Source organism: Drosophila sechellia, chromosome 3R (genome assembly GCF_004382195.2).
Source record: "Drosophila sechellia strain sech25 chromosome 3R, ASM438219v1, whole genome shotgun sequence".
NCBI classification, from domain to species: domain Eukaryota; kingdom Metazoa; phylum Arthropoda; class Insecta; order Diptera; family Drosophilidae; genus Drosophila; species Drosophila sechellia.
The window spans coordinates 15,521,077-15,538,888 of record NC_045952.1 but is presented as its reverse complement, the minus strand read 5'-3'; the positions used below and the strand labels follow the sequence as shown (position 1 = coordinate 15,538,888).

The 17,812-nt window shown below is 46.3% G+C and overlaps 6 protein-coding genes across 9 annotated transcripts; 4 read left to right on the top strand and 2 right to left on the bottom strand.

Moving 5' to 3' along the window:
* Window positions 1-16: 16 nt before the first annotated feature.
* On the bottom strand, window positions 17-4,346 carry LOC6606584 (traB domain-containing protein). Of its 2 annotated transcripts, none has more exons than XM_002031349.2 (5): window positions 4,110-4,346; window positions 3,625-3,851; window positions 1,901-2,580; window positions 1,724-1,843; window positions 17-1,663 (listed from the first exon to the last, which is right to left on the bottom strand). In XM_002031349.2, the coding sequence occupies exons 2-5, from the start codon at window positions 3,755-3,757 to the stop codon at window positions 998-1,000; spliced, it is 1,599 nt and encodes a 532-aa protein (XP_002031385.1). In that variant the 5' UTR covers window positions 3,758-3,851; window positions 4,110-4,346; the 3' UTR covers window positions 17-997. The 2 variants fall into 2 exon arrangements, with proteins under 2 accessions (XP_002031385.1, XP_032578791.1); XM_032722900.1 differs by lacking the exon at window positions 4,110-4,346 and adding an exon at window positions 3,918-3,992.
* A 249-nt stretch (window positions 4,347-4,595) lies between these two features.
* On the top strand, window positions 4,596-5,300 carry LOC6606583 (cytochrome c oxidase assembly protein COX20, mitochondrial). Its single transcript, XM_002031348.2, has 3 exons — window positions 4,596-4,705; window positions 4,776-4,963; window positions 5,029-5,300. Exons 1-3 carry the CDS (start codon window positions 4,676-4,678, stop codon window positions 5,141-5,143), a joined length of 333 nt encoding a protein of 110 aa, XP_002031384.1. The 5' UTR covers window positions 4,596-4,675; the 3' UTR covers window positions 5,144-5,300.
* A 1,154-nt stretch (window positions 5,301-6,454) lies between these two features.
* LOC6606582 (xanthine dehydrogenase) lies at window positions 6,455-11,906 on the top strand. Its single transcript, XM_002031347.2, has 4 exons — window positions 6,455-6,720; window positions 7,523-10,123; window positions 10,376-11,689; window positions 11,765-11,906. Exons 1-4 carry the CDS (start codon window positions 6,679-6,681, stop codon window positions 11,813-11,815), a joined length of 4,008 nt encoding a protein of 1,335 aa, XP_002031383.1. The 5' UTR covers window positions 6,455-6,678; the 3' UTR covers window positions 11,816-11,906.
* Window positions 11,907-12,231: 325 nt separating this feature from the next.
* LOC6606581 (serine protease snake) lies at window positions 12,232-13,974 on the top strand. Its single transcript, XM_002031346.2, has 7 exons — window positions 12,232-12,337; window positions 12,390-12,640; window positions 12,694-12,866; window positions 13,009-13,151; window positions 13,228-13,463; window positions 13,528-13,685; window positions 13,749-13,974. Exons 1-7 carry the CDS (start codon window positions 12,276-12,278, stop codon window positions 13,920-13,922), a joined length of 1,197 nt encoding a protein of 398 aa, XP_002031382.1. The 5' UTR covers window positions 12,232-12,275; the 3' UTR covers window positions 13,923-13,974.
* LOC6606580 (serine protease snake) lies at window positions 13,698-16,572 on the bottom strand. 2 transcript variants are annotated; one of them, XM_002031345.2, is made up of 5 exons: window positions 16,540-16,572; window positions 15,420-15,558; window positions 14,975-15,355; window positions 14,657-14,918; window positions 13,698-14,597 (listed from the first exon to the last, which is right to left on the bottom strand). In XM_002031345.2, the coding sequence occupies exons 2-5, from the start codon at window positions 15,496-15,498 to the stop codon at window positions 14,012-14,014; spliced, it is 1,308 nt and encodes a 435-aa protein (XP_002031381.1). In that variant the 5' UTR covers window positions 15,499-15,558; window positions 16,540-16,572; the 3' UTR covers window positions 13,698-14,011. The 2 variants fall into 2 exon arrangements, with proteins under 2 accessions (XP_002031381.1, XP_032578805.1); XM_032722914.1 differs by having other exon boundaries at window positions 14,462-14,597; window positions 14,661-14,918.
* LOC6606579 (serine protease snake) lies at window positions 15,891-17,786 on the top strand. 2 transcript variants are annotated; one of them, XM_032722917.1, is made up of 6 exons: window positions 15,891-16,054; window positions 16,136-16,442; window positions 16,687-16,796; window positions 17,008-17,425; window positions 17,479-17,608; window positions 17,670-17,786. In XM_032722917.1, the coding sequence occupies exons 1-6, from the start codon at window positions 15,909-15,911 to the stop codon at window positions 17,753-17,755; spliced, it is 1,197 nt and encodes a 398-aa protein (XP_032578808.1). In that variant the 5' UTR covers window positions 15,891-15,908; the 3' UTR covers window positions 17,756-17,786. The 2 variants fall into 2 exon arrangements, with proteins under 2 accessions (XP_032578808.1, XP_032578807.1); XM_032722916.1 differs by having other exon boundaries at window positions 15,900-16,442.
* The last annotated feature ends 26 nt before the right edge of the window (window positions 17,787-17,812 follow it).

Sequence of the window (17,812 nt, the reverse complement as noted above, 5' to 3'; positions counted from 1 at the left end):
ACAAACACACATGTTGTCGACTGGAATACATATAGTACATTTATTTGAGTCAGTTGCAAACAAAGGCTCGTTCGCTTCGGGTGGTAAGTTAGTTCTATTCAAAATGCTACATAACACCACGTACGGATTAGCAAACCTACGCAGCTACAAGATACATTTACAGATTGATTTTGGGGTTTTAGTTCGCTTGCTACTTGCACTTTTAAAACATGTTTACGTTTACAACGCTCAGATATAGTATATAGTATATATAGTATAGTTAGTAAAGTACTTGTGGGTTGGTATGTTTCGGTTTTCGTTTTGTAAAATTCCTCTTTTTTCTAGCATTATAACACATTTCTTCAGAGTACTATCTAACGTTTGGATTTTCGCTACGGAATGAACAACATCTATGAGTAGAACTGGAAGATGAAGTAATGCAAATGCTGAGGCGGGTTCTATATGTAGTAGTTATTGGAATTTACATTGCATTCTGCATTCTCGAGCTCAACACAAGCCAGGCCTGCTAGGAAACCTTGTACATACAACATGGAATACGGTACGATGCCTTAACTATGCAAAATTTGGTATCATATACATGTGGTTCTTTTTAGTCAACAATAACAATGTGTTAGGTTCTCCACGATTCTACTACTTGTTTGTTTTTAATTTGGAATCAATCATCGAACTGATAAATGGGAATGATAAAATCCATCACAGGGAACAGCGTCCCATCTTAAAAACCGATTGATTTCTTTGAAATTGGTGTTGGGTGTTTTAAAACTAAGATTATGTGTTGTGGTCTTTCCTGTTTGGTTTGTATGTATATACATCCATGGATATATTTCGTATATAAACGAGTCTATCAAAACATCATTGAAAAATAAAACTAATTCGCTTCAGCAGCGCACTCCAAAAATGGTAAATCAGCGCAGGAATTCGTTAGTCACTAATAACAAAATCATTAACATAGCAGACACAGGGTACACTGTCGCCTCATACTTGGTCCACAGTCCATCTAAAAGAAGCGGGTCAGGCGGGGCCGGAAGAAACGGAAGGCACCGTAGCATCCGAGGCCAATTAGGCCGTACTTCAGCGTGTACTTGCAGACGCGTTGTCCCAGGCTGGCTGGCGGTATTTCGAGAATGGCCGGAATCTTCTTCGGATCGACGGTGCCCCACATCTTGGCAATTCCGTTGGCGTGTCCGATGCCCACCACTCCGACCACACGTACCGGACGGACCTGTTGACCACCTGGCGCCGCCTGAGGCAGCGCAGCCAGTTGCAGAGAGTGGCAAAGGAAAACGTCGCGCTCGCGCACAAACACATCCGAAAAGGCAGGAAACTCGCCGGCCATCTCCTGCATCAGCTTCTCTAGCAGATCGCTCTGCTTGCACTCCTCTACCTCCTCAATGCTGATGCTGTCCGTGAAGGTAAGACGCCACACCAGTTTCATGGTCTGCCACATGGACAAAGCGCGCAGGGCGCGGTAAAGTGTGATGCGGATTGGGCGATCGCCCAGATGTAAGATGCAACCGGGCAGCTTGTGAATCTCCTCGAAGGCACGGCGAAACTCGCCACCGGGCGCCATGCCCAGATCCTTGGCGATTTGAGCGCTCATCTGCAGCAGTAGGATGAAAAAGATGCCGTTGATGTAGCCGTGCGTGTGCAGGATTCCGCGAATCTAGGGGGATTATAAATACATTCAGTTACTTTGCCAAATTTGTGGTATCTGAATGCTTACCTTGGGAATATTGATGCTTTTGGCTTCCTCCAGCAGGGTCTTCTCATCGAGCTTAAGGATGTGTATGCGCGATGGACACAACTCCACCATTACCACATCTGGACGGACATTGCGAATGACCTGAGGGATTGCATACGAAATTAAACCTAGCTATCTATTATTGAGTAAGGAACTCACATAAGAGACGTCATCCTGCGACTCCTCGCTGAAGTGGGCCGTGCCCACAAGATATACCTTGCTGCCGAAGGGCGTGTTCAACAGCGTCACCGTCGACGGCAGATTCTGTTCGAACTCCTCAATGGTATCGTAGATTGTGATGTCGCGCTTGGTCTGCGGCTGATCGATGACCGGCACCAGATCCCGCTTCTCGCCATCGCCATCGGCGGCTGCCGAAGCTTCAGCGATGGAAATGTCCAATTTTTGTTTGCTCGTGTGCAGCAGCGATTCCTTGCGGCGTCTTTTGTCAGCGTTTGCCGAAGTCTCCTTGCTGGGCGACTTCTTCAAAAGATTCTTTACACTGTCGCCCTCGACCAGCACCACCTTCTCGAGGTCCTCCTCCTTAATCGAGTTATCGTTAATTTCTATAATTGACAGGTTGGGATTATCCGTCTTGAATATTGTCTTGTTGGCCAGTTGTGACTTGGGGTCCACCTCCTCCTGCGAGGTATTTGTGTCCGTGCTCTCCGACTGAATCAGCAGCATGCTGGCATTGAGTGCTGGCGTGGCATTGTTGAAAGCTGCCGGGGATCCGAGGGTCTTGAATGCAGCGGATTCATTGCCGTATTCAGCACTGGCTGTTTTGTTGGCCGAGTTCGAGTGGCCAAGAGGATTCTGGCTGAGTTCACTGATAAGGCTCTCTGTGGATTGTAATCAAATAAAAAGAATGATTTAATCAAGGCTGACACCAAGTTTACTAATATTCAACATAAAATATATATGAATTGTATAAATTGTATTACAGATTTTGTGCTTGAACGATTGTAGAAAATCAATGTGATTCGAGAGTTTTAAAGAATTGTATCATTCAAAACATAACGTAAATATAATTTATTCCTTTAGGATTTTCTGTTCATATAGAGCTTCCAGCTTCTTTATATAATCTTCGCTGCAACTTTCGTCTTGGCAGTCGGTTAAAAGGAACTGCTTAAACAGATCGAAACACTTGTGCTTCATGGCTAAAGCATTTCGCTGTTCGCTTTCTTTTTGCCTGTCCAACTGGTCCTCATACTTTTGAATAAGCCTCTGCTTCAGCTTTTTAATCTTCTCACTGATAGTGTCTTTTAGGAGAGGCTTCTGGCTTTCGTAGGCATGACTGCACATTTTCCGCACTATTTGCTTCAGTTCGTAGTCCACATTCTTAAAATGATCATTAAGTTTCTCATCGTCTGCGAATGGCGCAAATATTTGCGATATTAATTGATCGGGAAACGTATCGGGCGCTTGCGACTGCAGACTCACTTGGGCTGCTTCCATTATTTTTTTCTTTATACTCTGACTGAAGCTCAGCTTCTGGCTGTTCTGCAGCTTAAGATTCCCGATCGTTTGCTTCTGATGTTTTTTTTGGATTTGCAGAACAACAAGCTTCAGTTTGAGCGCATTGACCTTGCGATACAATTGGTTGTGCTCATCTATGAGGTCCCTTTGCTCGTAAATAGCTCTCGAAGCAAAGTCGTCATCTTCCGATTCTCCTATATTCTCGGGATTTGTGAAGGAAGCGCTGTGATGACCCATTTCGGTTAACTTGTAGTCCATATCCGTATCCTGCCCGTATGTAGGGGGTTCTACTTGAAACTGGTCTGCTTCCGGGGAGCACGGGTGATTCCCCCGGAAGACGTGGCCCTCCGATCGCGGATCTCTGCTACTCAGGATCTTGAGGGCATTGTATAGGTTTGGCTGCTTACCATTGCACGACTTGTAGGCCGTGGTGGACAGCTGGTGATCCAGGGCGCTGTCATAGAAAGTGTTGTCGCCCACGTAGGTGCTGTTTCTCTTGTCCGGCGAGGATTCAAACGATGTGGAGGCGGATACGTCCATAATCGGGTTCAGTTGGAGGCCTGGAAGAATCGGTTGCTAGTGGAAATTCGGTTTCGGTTGCTGGCGAGGCGACGTTTGAACATCTGGCGAAGAACTGTGGAGTATCAAGAGTTTAAGAGCGATTATCAGAGACATGTATATAGATAATACGTTGCCTTACTCTCTGCAAACTGCAAATTTGTGTTACTTTTCTGCCTACGTGTCGTGCATTGCCAGTTGATTATGTTCAGTCTGTTTTTTTCGACTGACTTTAAAGTCTGCGCCACACACGTACACACATTTGTGCTCCACGTATATGTCTCAGATTTTGTGTAATTCACCTGGGCATTGTGAGTTTTCTTAATTTACTCACCTGAAAATTTGTTTTTAGTGTGGGTGTTGTTGCACTGCTGGATGTTTGGGGCACATTGGCAGAGGCCTTAATTGACGACTGTCTGCTGATTGAAAACTCAATTCGACTGGCGCTGATTGCGTTTTTGATTCGGTGCGTGCTCTTAATTTAAATAAAAACCCAAAAAACTAAAGAAATTAAATTGTGATTAAATTCTTCTTGCTAGCGTCGACCAGTGTTGCCTAATGCTTGAAACGCAATTATAAGAGCGACTCTTGTGCAAGATGCGAGTAGTCGATTTGTGGTTCGATAAACGGCGATTTCGATAAGGCGCCAATTAAACAAGTTTCAAAGGTTTTAAGCTTTATGTTGTATGCAAGAATATGAACATTTAGTTATAATTATAGGCTACACTTACTTTTAATTATAAGCTCAAATTTCTTTGTGTATGAAAGTTTATTATTTAATTTTAAATAATTTTTAGGAATGCCCCTAACATATCCGTGGTATTATTAGTTAGTTACGGTAGGGTCACACTTTTGTTTTGTTTTGCTTTGCAACTCGACTTTTAAAATTGCAATTGCAGCATGGCCGAAGAACCCGAGGAATCTGCCAAGGTATGTATTACATAAATCGATTGGGCAGCAGGTGCCTGATAAAGCGTTAACTATGTTTTATCTCCCATAGAGCTTCGTTATCTTCGGACGCGATGTTGCGCAGATCCCGTGCTTTCGTAACAGTTTTCTCTACGGAATCAGCGGAGGAATCGGCATCGGCCTGCTGACTTTTCTGGGCACCTCGCGAACCCACCTGTCCACCCACGTGGGCTTCGGCTCCTTCTTTTGCGGCACCATCGCCTACTGGATGACCTGCAGGTAAGTGGCTGTGGTTTAATCCGTACGGGGTTCTTATAACTTAATAATCAATGTGGCATCCGCAGGTATCAGTGGTCCGTCAGGAGATTCGAGCAGCAGCAACTTCGTGAGGCGATGAGACGACAAGCCATTTATGAGGGCACCCAAAGGGAGAGGGACTTAGACTTAAAGTCAGCGTAGCATAAGTCAGATCCTTCATTACCACTTCGATGTTTGTTTTCACTCTAGGATACCAAGTAATCCTGGTATTGTTAAATCCCTTGTGTTGTAAACTACCTTTTGTTACCAAACTTTATAGTAGCCAATATATTATATATATGTTCTAAGTGAAATCTTACCTTCGAGTGGTTTATGACCCAACTTAATGGACAAACATGTTTGCTTGCCACTCTTAGGGATTTAATTATGCCAGCATCTTTGATTTGGGATGGACAGAAAGCAATCCATCAATTTAATGAGCAGTATAATCTAATAATTGTGGTTCCTAAAACCGGTTGGGTTTTATTGTGCTTTCGAGTTTATTTAAGCTGATAGAGTTAATTGTTTACTTTTGAAGAACATTGAACCTATTTTAACGACCTTTTAACTTTTTAATAGTCCTTTTTTACATTTACATAAAAGCAATATTTTACAGTCTAAAAGTAGTATATTTAATACGTTTTGGTACTTAAAAGAAGGGTTATTTAATGCACCGTTTGCAAAACAACAATAAGTTTTTACAACTTTAGTTAGTATACTTTTTACTTGAGTGAGAGTCATTTCACAAAAATAAAATGAAAGTATCTAAAAGTAAGTTTATTTTTCAACCAATAAACTATTAGTGAAAAAACTATGACTATTAAAAAAATAGATCTTGGTTTTCAAAGTATCTAAAAGTAAGTTTCACTTAATATTCTGAAAAATAATTGCATTTCATATACGTTCTCTGAAATACCCCTATTTCGATATTATTTATAGATCTGAAAGATATATATGCAATATAGCTAGGAAAGTATATATAGATTTATGTATTTGCTTTTTATTCGCCTAGTTTGAAAAAACTAGGTGAACATTTTGTGTTTAGAGCGACGACTTCCAGTGGTGATCTTGGTTTTAAAAAACATTCTTTACATTCAAGGAATGTAACTCATAAATGAAAACGAATCGTAAGTAAAGGTACTACAAAACTTTAAGATACAGATAGTTAACTGAAGTTAACTATGTTTTGGTGTTTTTTGACCTAAGGAAAAACTAAAAAATGGTCTAAATTCTCGAGATTGAAAAGGTGTTCCCATGTTCAGCACGGTTTTGTCTGACAGATTGCTCTTTTACCGGACCACACCGATCTCGGAAGAGTATCTGCTTTAATCAGAGTTAGCTGATCGTGGAACTGCTGGCCATTTCCACGCACATGTAGGCGATCCTGCATTCGTCGGTCACTCGTCTTATCTCACAAAAATAAAAGTCGGCGTTTAGATGGATTGCTCGGCTGGCTGTTGGCGCATTCATTACGTTTTCGTTGACGGCGCGAGGCGGTTGTGTTGTTTTTTAATCGGCGTGCACATGAGGTTGTCGGTTCTCTAATTTTGAAAAAAAAAACTTGTTTTCGCTTTACATTCAGAGAACGCACCTTCCCATATATGTAAACGAGTCGTAATTGCAGGCTAACACTTATATAGGCATTGGTACTGAGATACAGCGAGATACCGTGAGCTACAGATACATAGCACTTCACGATGTCGAACTCGGTTTTGGTGTTTTTCGTTAATGGAAAGAAGGTACTTAAAGATACTCGCGTGTCTTACTCTAAAGTTAGCCCACTTTTATATCGATTTCCCTTTATTGTTTTATTGCCCTAATTGTGTTTAACTGGCACTCGATGGAATTTGCCTTCTTGATCAATTGAATGTGTCGAATGTATATAGTATATGCTGGGCATATAGTGATAACAATTGACCCCCATGTGGAGCCTCGTTGTTTGCTGGTGGCCCCTTATCGCCCGATCAAGATGGTGGATTTGCCAATCGCGCACGGGAGCAGTGCTCCTCGGATTGGGTGAGCTGGGTTCGTCATGGGCATGTGTGTGTCTGCCAGATAGCCAGGCCTCTAATCCGCACATTCCGACCGGCTGCGCCGTGTTTACAATCCAGTGAGCTCGACTGGATTATTCAGATAAAGCTGGCCATATTTAGCATCTGGTGTTGGTGGCGTGCAATTAAAGTTCTTTACTTTGTGCTCACAGCGTTCGCGCAAGTGAAGTAAATAATAATAAATAACCTGTTGCTCGTGCGCCCGGCATTTGATAGTGATAGATAGCAATCCCTGTTTGCTCAGGGTTGGCGGAGCAGATAACACGTTCGCTGTTTTAAGTTTCAACAAAGTCACAGTTTTGACGAACAATTGCTTTGAACCATATAAATGTATAATTATAGCAATTATAATGGGTTAAGTAAGCGCAGTCCTAAAAGATACAAGATACAAGATACAAATATTCAATTTAAGGATTAATGGCATTAGATACTTTTGGGAAATGAAGTTGATTATTTTAATTTTATTATATTTATGCATTTTTTATTCCAGGTGACCGAAGTGTCTCCAGATCCGGAGTGCACGCTGCTCACATTCCTGCGCGAAAAGCTGCGGCTATGCGGAACAAAGTTGGGATGTGCGGAGGGCGGATGCGGCGCCTGCACCGTGATGGTGTCCCGCCTGGACCGACGGGCCAACAAGATACGTCACCTGGCGGTCAACGCCTGCCTCACGCCAGTCTGCGCCATGCACGGTTGTGCGGTGACCACGGTGGAGGGCATCGGGAGCACCAAAACGCGACTGCATCCAGTGCAGGAGCGATTGGCCAAGGCGCACGGATCTCAGTGCGGGTTCTGCACGCCGGGCATTGTGATGTCCATGTACGCACTTCTACGGAATGCGGAGCAACCGTCTATGCGGGACTTGGAGGTGGCATTCCAGGGTAACCTGTGCCGCTGCACCGGCTATCGACCCATCCTCGAGGGCTACAAGACGTTCACCAAGGAGTTTGCCTGCGGAATGGGCGAGAAGTGCTGCAAGGTTAGTGGAAAGGGATGCGGAACCGATTCGGAGACCGATGACAAGCTCTTCGAGCGCAGCGAGTTCCAGCCCTTGGATCCCAGCCAGGAACCCATCTTCCCACCGGAACTTCAGCTGAGTGACGCCTTCGATTCGCAGAGTTTGATCTTCAGCTCGGATAGGGTGACCTGGTATCGTCCCACAAATCTGGAGGAGCTGCTTCAGCTGAAGGCCAAACATCCTGCTGCCAAGTTAGTTGTGGGCAACACGGAAGTGGGCGTTGAGGTCAAGTTCAAGCACTTCCTCTACCCGCACCTCATCAATCCCACCCAGGTGAAGGAGCTGTTGGAGATCAAAGAGACTCAGGATGGCATTTACTTCGGTGCCGCGGTAAGCTTGATGGAGATCGATGCGCTTCTGCGGCAGAGAATTGAGCAGCTGCCGGAATCGGAGACCAGATTGTTCCAATGCACTGTGGATATGCTTCACTACTTTGCCGGCAAGCAGATCCGCAATGTCGCCTGTTTGGGTGGAAACATCATGACCGGTAGTCCCATTTCCGATATGAATCCTGTGCTCTCGGCAGCAGGAGCTCAACTGGAGGTGGCCAGTTTTGTGGACGGAAAGCTCCAAAAGAGATCAGTTCACATGGGAACTGGCTTCTTCACTGGCTATCGCAGGAACGTTATCGAAGCCCACGAAGTGCTGCTGGGCATACACTTCCGGAAGACCACTCCGGACCAGTATATAGTTGCCTTCAAGCAGGCCAGGAGGAGAGATGATGACATAGCCATTGTGAATGCCGCCATAAACGTTCGCTTTGAGGATAAATCCAACATTGTGGCGGAGATTTCGATGGCCTTGGGTGGAATGGCACCAACTACAGTGCTAGCTCCTCGAACTTCCCAACTGATGGTTGGGCAGGAGTGGAGCCACAAGCTCGTAGAGCGCGTGGCGGAGAGCTTGTGCACGGAGCTGCCATTGGCTGCCTCTGCTCCCGGTGGCATGATCGCCTATCGTCGAGCTCTGGTGGTGAGCCTGTTCTTCAAGGCCTATTTGGCCATTTCCCTGAAGTTGAGCAAGTCCGGGATTACATCTTCCGATGCTCTGCCCCCGGAGGAGCGAAGTGGTGCCCAGACATTCCACACACCAGTACTCAAAAGTGCCCAGCTCTTCGAGCGCGTCTGCAGCGATCAACCCATCTGTGATCCCATTGGGAGACCCAAAGTTCATGCGGCTGCTTTGAAACAGGCCACCGGAGAAGCTATCTACACAGATGACATTCCCCGCATGGATGGTGAAGTGTATCTGGCCTTTGTCCTTAGTACCAAGCCACGTGCCAAGATCACCAAGCTGGATGCCAGTGAAGCACTGGCCCTGGACGGAGTGCATCAGTTCTTTTGCTACAAGGACTTAACGGAGCACGAGAACGAAGTGGGACCCGTCTTTCATGATGAGCATGTCTTTGCCGCTGGAGAAGTGCATTGCTATGGTCAGATAGTGGGCGCCATAGCTGCCGATAGTAAGGCTTTGGCCCAAAGAGCCGCTCGGCTGGTGAAAGTGGAGTACGAGGAGCTGAGTCCGGTTATTGTGACCATAGAGCAGGCCATCGAGCACAAGTCCTATTTCCCGGACTACCCTCGATTCATGACCAAGGGCAATGTGGAGGAGGCTTTAGCCCAGGCGGATCACACTTTCGAGGGCACCTGTCGAATGGGCGGCCAGGAGCACTTCTATCTGGAGACCCATGCGGCATTGGCGGTTCCCCGCGACAGCGATGAGCTGGAGCTCTTTTGCTCCACGCAGCATCCATCGGAGGTGCAGAAACTAGTGGCCCACGTCACCTCACTTCCTGCCCACCGTGTCGTCTGTCGTGCCAAGCGTTTGGGAGGCGGCTTCGGTGGCAAGGAGTCCAGAGGCATCTCCGTGGCCCTACCCGTTGCCCTGGCCTCCTATCGTATGGGTCGTCCTGTGCGCTGCATGTTGGATCGCGACGAGGACATGCTCATCACCGGCACAAGGCATCCCTTCCTCTTCAAATACAAAGTGGGCTTCACCAAGGAGGGACTAATCACTGCCTGCGACATCGAGTGCTACAACAATGCCGGTTGGTCCATGGATCTGTCATTTTCGGTAAGAGTAATGGGTTTATGGAAAATCCATATGTAGGATTCCTTATGCATACCATGTTTGCTCAAATGTCCATGTGTTGTTTTTTCCATGGAACATCTGGTTAGTGTGGGAATTTTTAGGATCTTGAGAAAGTTCTAGGAATGTATAAATAGAATCTGGAAAACAAGCAGTAGGATTATATAGACATAAACACTTAGAAATAATAATCTAAAAATTCTTAAAAATTATCTAATATATAAAACTTATGTTTAGGTTCTGGAGCGCGCCATGTTCCACTTTGAGAATTGCTACAGGATTCCCAACGTTCGCGTGGGTGGATGGGTCTGCAAGACGAACCTGCCCTCGAATACAGCCTTCCGTGGCTTTGGAGGACCACAGGGCATGTACGCCGGTGAGCACATCATCCGGGATGTGGCCCGTATAGTGGGTCGCGACGTGGTGGATGTGATGCGGCTGAACTTCTACAAGACAGGAGACTACACGCACTACCACCAGCAGCTGGAGCACTTCCCCATCGAGCGGTGTCTGGAGGATTGCTTGAAGCAGTCGAGATACGACGAGAAGCGGCAGGAGATTGCTCGATTCAATCGGGAGAATCGCTGGCGGAAGCGTGGCATGGCGGTGGTACCCACCAAGTATGGAATCGCATTTGGTGTGATGCACTTGAACCAAGCGGGTTCGCTGATCAACATCTATGGCGATGGATCCGTGTTGCTTTCGCACGGAGGAGTTGAGATCGGACAAGGTCTGAATACGAAGATGATTCAGTGCGCCGCCAGAGCTCTGGGTATTCCTCAGGAACTGATTCACATTTCGGAAACGGCCACGGATAAAGTACCCAACACATCACCAACGGCGGCGAGTGTGGGATCCGATCTGAACGGAATGGCCGTACTGGATGCATGTGAGAAGTTGAACAAAAGACTGGCGCCCATCAAGGAGGCACTGCCTGGAGGCACCTGGAAGGAGTGGATCAACAAGGCGTATTTCGATCGGGTCAGCCTCTCGGCTACAGGATTCTATGCCATGCCCGGGATTGGATATCACCCGGAGACGAATCCCAATGCTCGCACCTATAGCTACTACACGAATGGCGTGGGAGTCACGGTGGTAGAGATCGATTGCCTGACTGGCGACCATCAGGTGCTCAGCACAGACATCGTCATGGACATCGGCTCTAGCCTGAATCCGGCTATTGACATTGGTCAGATCGAGGGAGCATTCATGCAGGGCTATGGATTGTTCACTTTGGAGGAACTCATGTACTCACCACAAGGCATGCTCTACTCCAGAGGTCCCGGCATGTATAAGCTGCCAGGATTTGCCGACATTCCCGGGGAGTTCAATGTCAGCCTACTGACCGGTGCACCCAATCCACGGGCTGTCTACTCCTCCAAGGCAGTGGGTGAACCTCCGCTCTTCATTGGATCATCTACCTTCTTTGCCATCAAGGAGGCCATTGCAGCTGCTCGCGAGGATCAGGGCTTGAGTGGTGACTTCCCACTGGAGGCACCTTCCACATCGGCACGCATTCGAATTGCTTGTCAGGATAAGTTCACGGAACTGGTAAGTGATCCTTGAGATTGGTTTGGAACTTTAAATTAACTTTTATTAACGAATTTTATATTTATTTAATTATAGCTTGAAATACCCGAACCAGGATCATTTACCCCATGGAACATTGTGCCTTAAAATTGTTTCTATGTTTATAACAAGCTTTAAAATGACGATTTTATTTGTTAATTTGTTTATATGTATATAGTTAAATAAATAAATGATAAATAATTGAGTCTTTTATTATATAAACATAATGGCTATTATAAACCGCAGGCATCTATTATTTAAACAGTAAAAAATAAATTCATTGGTTACTTTTTGTAGTTGTACCTATTATTCAATTGATATCGTGTGCTAATGTTTTCTGATTTTCAATTGAAAAGTCTTAGTCACTATTTATTTTAAGCATGTTAATGAAAGTTGCGCAAGTTTTCCGATGAATTGAAATATGAGTTCCGATTTCTGCGCTTCTGATACCCGAAAATGTAAGCTCAATCAAAAGAAGCTTCGTATGGAACTCAGTTTATGAGACGAGACGAGATCTTCGCGAGCAGCTCAGTCGGCAATCTTACGTCGTAGAGCTCGGACATCCGAGATGGGAACGCTATCTTTTGGATACAGTTTGCTTCTAGAGTTCGTCTTAATTTCGGCGTCATCGTTCGTATCGGCTGAACAATTATTGCTATCACTACAACCATTATTACAATAGATATGCACAGAATGCGCCTTGGAACGCAGTAGCTCCATCGTATCTATCGATTGATATCTACGGAAATTGCCAAGCCCACGATCGTCCGCTGATTGGGAAATGTGTGCGGTACGTGGATTGCATCAGTGCCATGCAGGCAGTGCCCCGAGTGACACCACTACTCTGTCCGTCATCGTGGCCCAATCAGCTGGTTTGCTGTCCACACGGCGGATACTTGATACCACCGCCCAGCATCTCGAAGAGCGAACAAGGTGCGTATGAAAGGAACTCAGAGCATCCAGAACTTATGTATATCTTTTGCCAGCCTGTGCCAATGCCTATCCAAGAGCTCAACACAAGCGCCGTCGACGCCGTCGGAATACGAACCCTAAACTGGATCAAGTGGAACTAGTTGAGCCAATTGTACAAAAGCGCAATCGGAGCCAGAATTTGCTGGTGGGCGGCAGACTCACCCAGGAGAATGAGCATCCCTATATGGTGAGTTATAAGTACTTAGGAAAAGAGTCCAATAGTTCATCTTAATTCATCTTGTTTGGTTTTTGAAATGTTCAAAATTAGCTATCGGATATTGTAAGCCATTTGGCAGATTAATAAAGATTTACATTCGATTTGATTACAGTGCGCCCTCGGTTGGCCGTCCCGCACAAACAGATGGATTCATGAGCACGGTTCCAGCAAGCGGCGATACATGTTCAACTGTGGCTGCGCCATGATTGCGCCTCGGTTCGCCATAACGGCAGCCCACTGTGCCAGCGTCGGTGGGTAAGCAAAAAAAAGAAGAAAACAAAACAAAACACTCGAAATGCTAATGGGTTAAAAATATCTTGAATTCGAGCAGGGAACCCCCGTCGGTGGCGTTGATTGGTGGCGTTGAGCTGAACAGCGGTCGCGGGCAATTGATTGAGATCAAGCGGATTAGCCAGCATCCGCACTTCGATGCGGAGACCCTTACCAATGACCTGGCGGTGGTCAAGTTGGCCAGGAGATCCCACCTGCCAGTGGCCTGCCTGTGGAACCAGGAATCCCTGCCCGAGAGACCGCTCTCTGCCCTGGGCTATGGACAAACCAAGTTCGGTCAGTGCCCATTTCATTCGGATTTATATTAATTATATAACTTAAATGATTGTTTATATAACAGCTGGCCCACACTCCAATAATCTACTGCAAATCATGCTTTACCACCTGAATTTCCAACAATGCCAGAGGTACTTGCAAAACTATGACAAACTGGCCAATGGCCTGGGATCGGGTCAGATGTGCGCGGGAGACTACTCCGGCCGTATGGACACCTGCCAGGTGAGTCAAAAGTTTTAGAAATGTTTTATGTTTTATTTGACTGGTGGTCTTCAATTTCATCAGGGCGATTCCGGAGGACCCTTGTTGCTCCACCAACACATGCGCCATCATCACCATACCATTCCCTATGTGGTGGGAATAACCTCCTTCGGAGGAGCCTGTGCATCCGGTCAGCCTGGAGTTTATGTGCGAATAGCGCACTATATTCCATGGATAGAGCAACAAGTGTGGCCTTGATTCTTTACATCTTACATCTAAAGCAAAAGAAAAATTAAGAATTTCAAATATTTAAAAATGCGTATTTAAATAAATAATATAAAATAAAACTAGTGCTGCTTGAAGGCAATCTTCTCAATCCAATCCAGGTAGCTATATAGCCTGGTGTAAACTCCTGGGGCATTGGGAGCCGCACAGAATTTTCCGAACGAGGTGATGCCCACCACGAAGGCCACGCAGTTGTATTCCGGCAGCAGCGCATGAATTGGACCGCCGGAGTCACCCTGGCAGGTGTCCCTGCCGCCTGGCAAATATCCCGCGCAGAACTGACCCTCGATGATTCCCCTGGGCAGACGTCGCTCCTTGCGATAGATCTGCTTGCAGGTCATCTGTGGTACTACGTCCAGGTCCACCTGGCGCAGGGCATTCGATTTGGCGCCCAGAAACTCGGTTCGTCCCCAACCGGCGGCCACCACAGTGGGTATCTGGAGCTCTGGCAGTTGCCACAGGCAAGCAGGACGCACCTGCTCCGAGAACTTGGCCCTTCTGGTCAGCTTGAACAGGGCAATATCGTGGTAATATGCCGAGGATCTGTACTTCGGATGCAGCACGATGATAAGGATCTTGATGTCCTGCTGGGTCGCGCTAGTCTCGTTCAAGTGGCGGGCGCCCAAGCGAACCATGTCCGGTGGTTTGCTGATGGAGCAAAGAATGCAGATATATGTAGTTGTGTCTTCGAGGATCCTGTAACTTACCTACCAGAGGTGGCACAGTGGGCAGCGGTCAGGACATACAGTTCGCTAACCAGGGCGCCTCCACAGCCCCACTTTATATCCTGATCCTTGGAGCCACTGCCCTGCGTCCATCCCAAGGCGGCCATGTGGGGGAAGAGTCCGTGCCGAGTGGGTGTTCCACCGACTATCAGCGGAACACTGGGCACGCACTGCTTACCGGAAAATGTGCGTCCGGTGTCCGCCAAGTGGAGCCTTCTGGCGGCGGCATTGTACTCCTGGCACTCTGGAAAGGATTATCTTTAGGTTGCAAACTGTTCCGATCCTTCAAAGTGTACCTACTGGTGGCACTTATGCGCTGAGCCATCACATGCTTGTCCGCCAACGGGCAACAGATGACAGGGACATTGTTGCGATGGGTGCAGATGTCGATGCGAGTGCCATGCACCCGATATTCTCGGATGACGTGGAGGCACTGGTAGGCCAGGATGCAGTATCCACTCCGGCCATCGAAACTCCGCCGGCAGAAGGCACCCTCGTGCAGTCCTTCCGAAACCGAAGTTCTAACCTCGGCATCGTCGCCGAACTTCAGATAACTTTCCTCATCTTCGGTGTCCTGATCATCTAAGTCCTCGCCAATGGTGGTCACCGGCTGCTCTTTCCAAATTTCGGGGATTGTGTACTTGGTGGTCTGGTAGTTGATTATTTCAAGGGCATCGAGAGCTGTGGGTTTAATTAATATAATATTAGGGGCACCATTAATATATACGGGTGATTCACTACTTACCCTCAAGATTTGGAGTCTGCAGGATTAAGTGCAAGCATGTCAATTGAAGATTCACGATTAGAGACCAAAGTATTATCATTCTATTGGTGAGTTCTGGGATTTCATTATTTACTTTCTTTCAAACATTTCAAAAAAGAAGCTGCAATAGATAATGAAAATAGGTACTTGAAGACTTTGTTTATATTTTTTAAATTAAACAATTAAACCCAGAAGAATTCTTTTTTACAGAAGACAATGCCCAAAGTATTTCGTTTAGCTTCAAAATTCGAGCCACCACTGTGCCCAAAACAAACCCTTGCCTGTCTTGGTGGATTTTTTGTTTAATGTATTTTTATTAATTAATGCGGGCGCTCAATTATAAATTCGGCTGAATTTCAATAAAACCGTTTGCCAGCGACGCTGCGTTTCGATTCCGCGTAGTGTGGAATCCACTGTGGATTGGAAGATCCCAGTCGGATTAAATCGGTCAATCGAGCAAGACCTATTCAGATGGCGGATTGGAAGATATCTTGGAGCTGCATAGCACTCTGTATGCTCCTGTGCGTATTCCGCGTGTGCGGACAGTGGGAGTTTCCTGCCCAGTATCCGAAATCGTATCCCAATCCGAATCCGAATCCTGTGCCGGATCCAAGCAGGTGGGATTTCAACAACTACAATAGCTACGGTTACAACGGTCTGTGGGCGCCGGGCTACTTTAATAACTACGGCTATTATAGACCGCCGCCACCACCACCTCCTCCGCCATGTGGAAGACCACCACCACCGGGCCCGCCTCCACCTGGTCCTCCGCCCGGTTGCCCTGGAGGTCCGCCTCCGCCGCCGCAACGACAATGGGGCAATGGCGCCAGGCAGTGGCAACCACGTCGTCCGCCACCCAATCACCATCGCAACTTCCACAACATCTTCCTGAACACCGAAAGCAAAGTGGATGGGGAGAACTACAACAAGTCCGCGGAGACGGAGGATTTGCACGACGACTTCAATGGACGATCCATTGTGGCACCTGGACAGTACCCGCACATGGTTAGTACTGATTAAATAAAGGTGCAGTCCAAACAAAACAAAAATCGTAGATCAACGAAAGCCAAAAAATAAATAAATAAATAAAATCCAACGAAACCGGAATGGGGGAAACGCCAAAGTACCGCCGTTCGCAACACAAACACGACTAAATCGCCGATTGCCGACATCCAAATCGAAGTCCACCATATCATATCAGTTAACCGTTAATTTGGGTACGACTAATCCGCTCTTTACCCGATCTTAGGCCGCTCTGGGATTCCGGAACGAGAACCACGAGATCGACTACAAATGCGGAGGAAGCCTCATCAGCGAAGACTTCGTGCTCACAGCTGCTCATTGCCTGATTACTCATGGGTGAGCTTTTTGTGGATAAGAACTTATTGAGAATTAGGGAGAGTATAGCTTTCTTATCTATAAACTATCTTATGAAACACAAGAGTCTCCTTCACTTAATTTGATAGGTATTACTATAATTTTTCAATTTAACAAGCAAGTGTATTATATATAATAATATAACAGATCATTCAGAACAAAATTTACAATATCAGGATTATTTTCCTTATAGCACCTCGCCCGACATCGTGAAAATCGGAGACATTAAGCTGAAGGAGTGGGAGGACAACGTGGCGCCCCAAAGACGACGTGTTGCCAAGATCTATCTGCACCCACTGTACAATGCGAGTCTCAACTACCATGATATCGGGCTCATCCAGCTGAATCGACCGGTGGAATACACCTGGTTCGTGAGGCCAGCTCGCTTGTGGCCCATGCACGACATTCCATACGGCAAGCTGCACACCATGGGCTATGGCTCGACGGGATTCGCCCAGCCGCAGACGAACATACTCACGGAACTGGATCTCTCGGTGGTGCCCATTGAGCAGTGCAACTCCAGTCTGCCCGCCGACGAAGGTTCGCCCTACGGATTACTCACAAGTCAGATATGCGCCCATGACTATGAGAAAAATCGCGATACTTGCCAGGTGAGGAGCATAAGTTTCGGTTAAATTTTAGATATAATATTATTATTTAAAAGGGCGATTCTGGAGGACCGCTTCAACTGAACTTGGAACGTCGGCGTCGAAGGCACAGAAGTCGTAGACACTATCGCTACTACCTGGTGGGCATCACTTCGTATGGAGCCTATTGTCGCAGTGAACTTCCAGGTAACTAACCTTTAAAAAATACAAAATGTATAATATTTTTATAAATTCATTCATCTTACAGGTGTTTATACGCGTGTTTCATCCTATATCGATTGGATAGCATCAAAAGTGTGGCCTAATTATTATAGCGAATTTACTAATCAATAAAAAACAGTCAGTAAAATGTTACAAACAAAAAGTTATAAAAAAAAGGAAATTTAAATT

Bases quoted from the DNA above. Each gene is read 5' to 3' on its own strand.
- LOC6606584 (XM_002031349.2), bottom strand. From the start codon at position 3,757: ATGGACGTATCCGCCTCCACATCGTTTGAATCCTCGCCGGACAAGAGA. The intron at 2,581-3,624 runs GTAAGCAGCCAA...TACAATCCACAG, and splicing joins GGCCTACAAGTCGTGCAATG to AGAGCCTTATCAGTGAACTC. The intron at 1,844-1,900 runs GTGAGTTCCTTA...GCAATCCCTCAG, and splicing joins CGCAGGATGACGTCTCTTAT to GTCATTCGCAATGTCCGTCC.
- LOC6606581 (XM_002031346.2), top strand. From the start codon at position 12,276: ATGGGAACGCTATCTTTTGGATACAGTTTGCTTCTAGAGTTCGTCTTA. The intron at 12,641-12,693 runs GTGCGTATGAAA...ATCTTTTGCCAG, and splicing joins CATCTCGAAGAGCGAACAAG to CCTGTGCCAATGCCTATCCA. The intron at 13,464-13,527 runs GTCAGTGCCCAT...TTTATATAACAG, and splicing joins CTATGGACAAACCAAGTTCG to CTGGCCCACACTCCAATAAT.
- LOC6606582 (XM_002031347.2), top strand. From the start codon at position 6,679: ATGTCGAACTCGGTTTTGGTGTTTTTCGTTAATGGAAAGAAG. The intron at 6,721-7,522 runs GTACTTAAAGAT...TTTTTATTCCAG, and splicing joins TTTTCGTTAATGGAAAGAAG to GTGACCGAAGTGTCTCCAGA. The intron at 10,124-10,375 runs GTAAGAGTAATG...ACTTATGTTTAG, and splicing joins CCATGGATCTGTCATTTTCG to GTTCTGGAGCGCGCCATGTT.
- LOC6606580 (XM_002031345.2), bottom strand. From the start codon at position 15,498: ATGATAATACTTTGGTCTCTAATCGTGAATCTTCAATTGACATGCTTG. The intron at 14,919-14,974 runs GTAGGTACACTT...AATCCTTTCCAG, and splicing joins TCAGCGCATAAGTGCCACCA to AGTGCCAGGAGTACAATGCC. The intron at 14,598-14,656 runs GTAAGTTACAGG...TTGCTCCATCAG, and splicing joins CACTGTGCCACCTCTGGTAG to CAAACCACCGGACATGGTTC.
- LOC6606579 (XM_032722916.1), top strand. From the start codon at position 15,909: ATGGCGGATTGGAAGATATCTTGGAGCTGCATAGCACTCTGTATGCTC. The intron at 16,443-16,686 runs GTTAGTACTGAT...ACCCGATCTTAG, and splicing joins CTGGACAGTACCCGCACATG to GCCGCTCTGGGATTCCGGAA. The intron at 17,426-17,478 runs GTGAGGAGCATA...ATTATTTAAAAG, and splicing joins AAAATCGCGATACTTGCCAG to GGCGATTCTGGAGGACCGCT.
- LOC6606583 (XM_002031348.2), top strand. From the start codon at position 4,676: ATGGCCGAAGAACCCGAGGAATCTGCCAAG. The intron at 4,706-4,775 runs GTATGTATTACA...TATCTCCCATAG, and splicing joins AACCCGAGGAATCTGCCAAG to AGCTTCGTTATCTTCGGACG. The intron at 4,964-5,028 runs GTAAGTGGCTGT...TGGCATCCGCAG, and splicing joins GCCTACTGGATGACCTGCAG to GTATCAGTGGTCCGTCAGGA.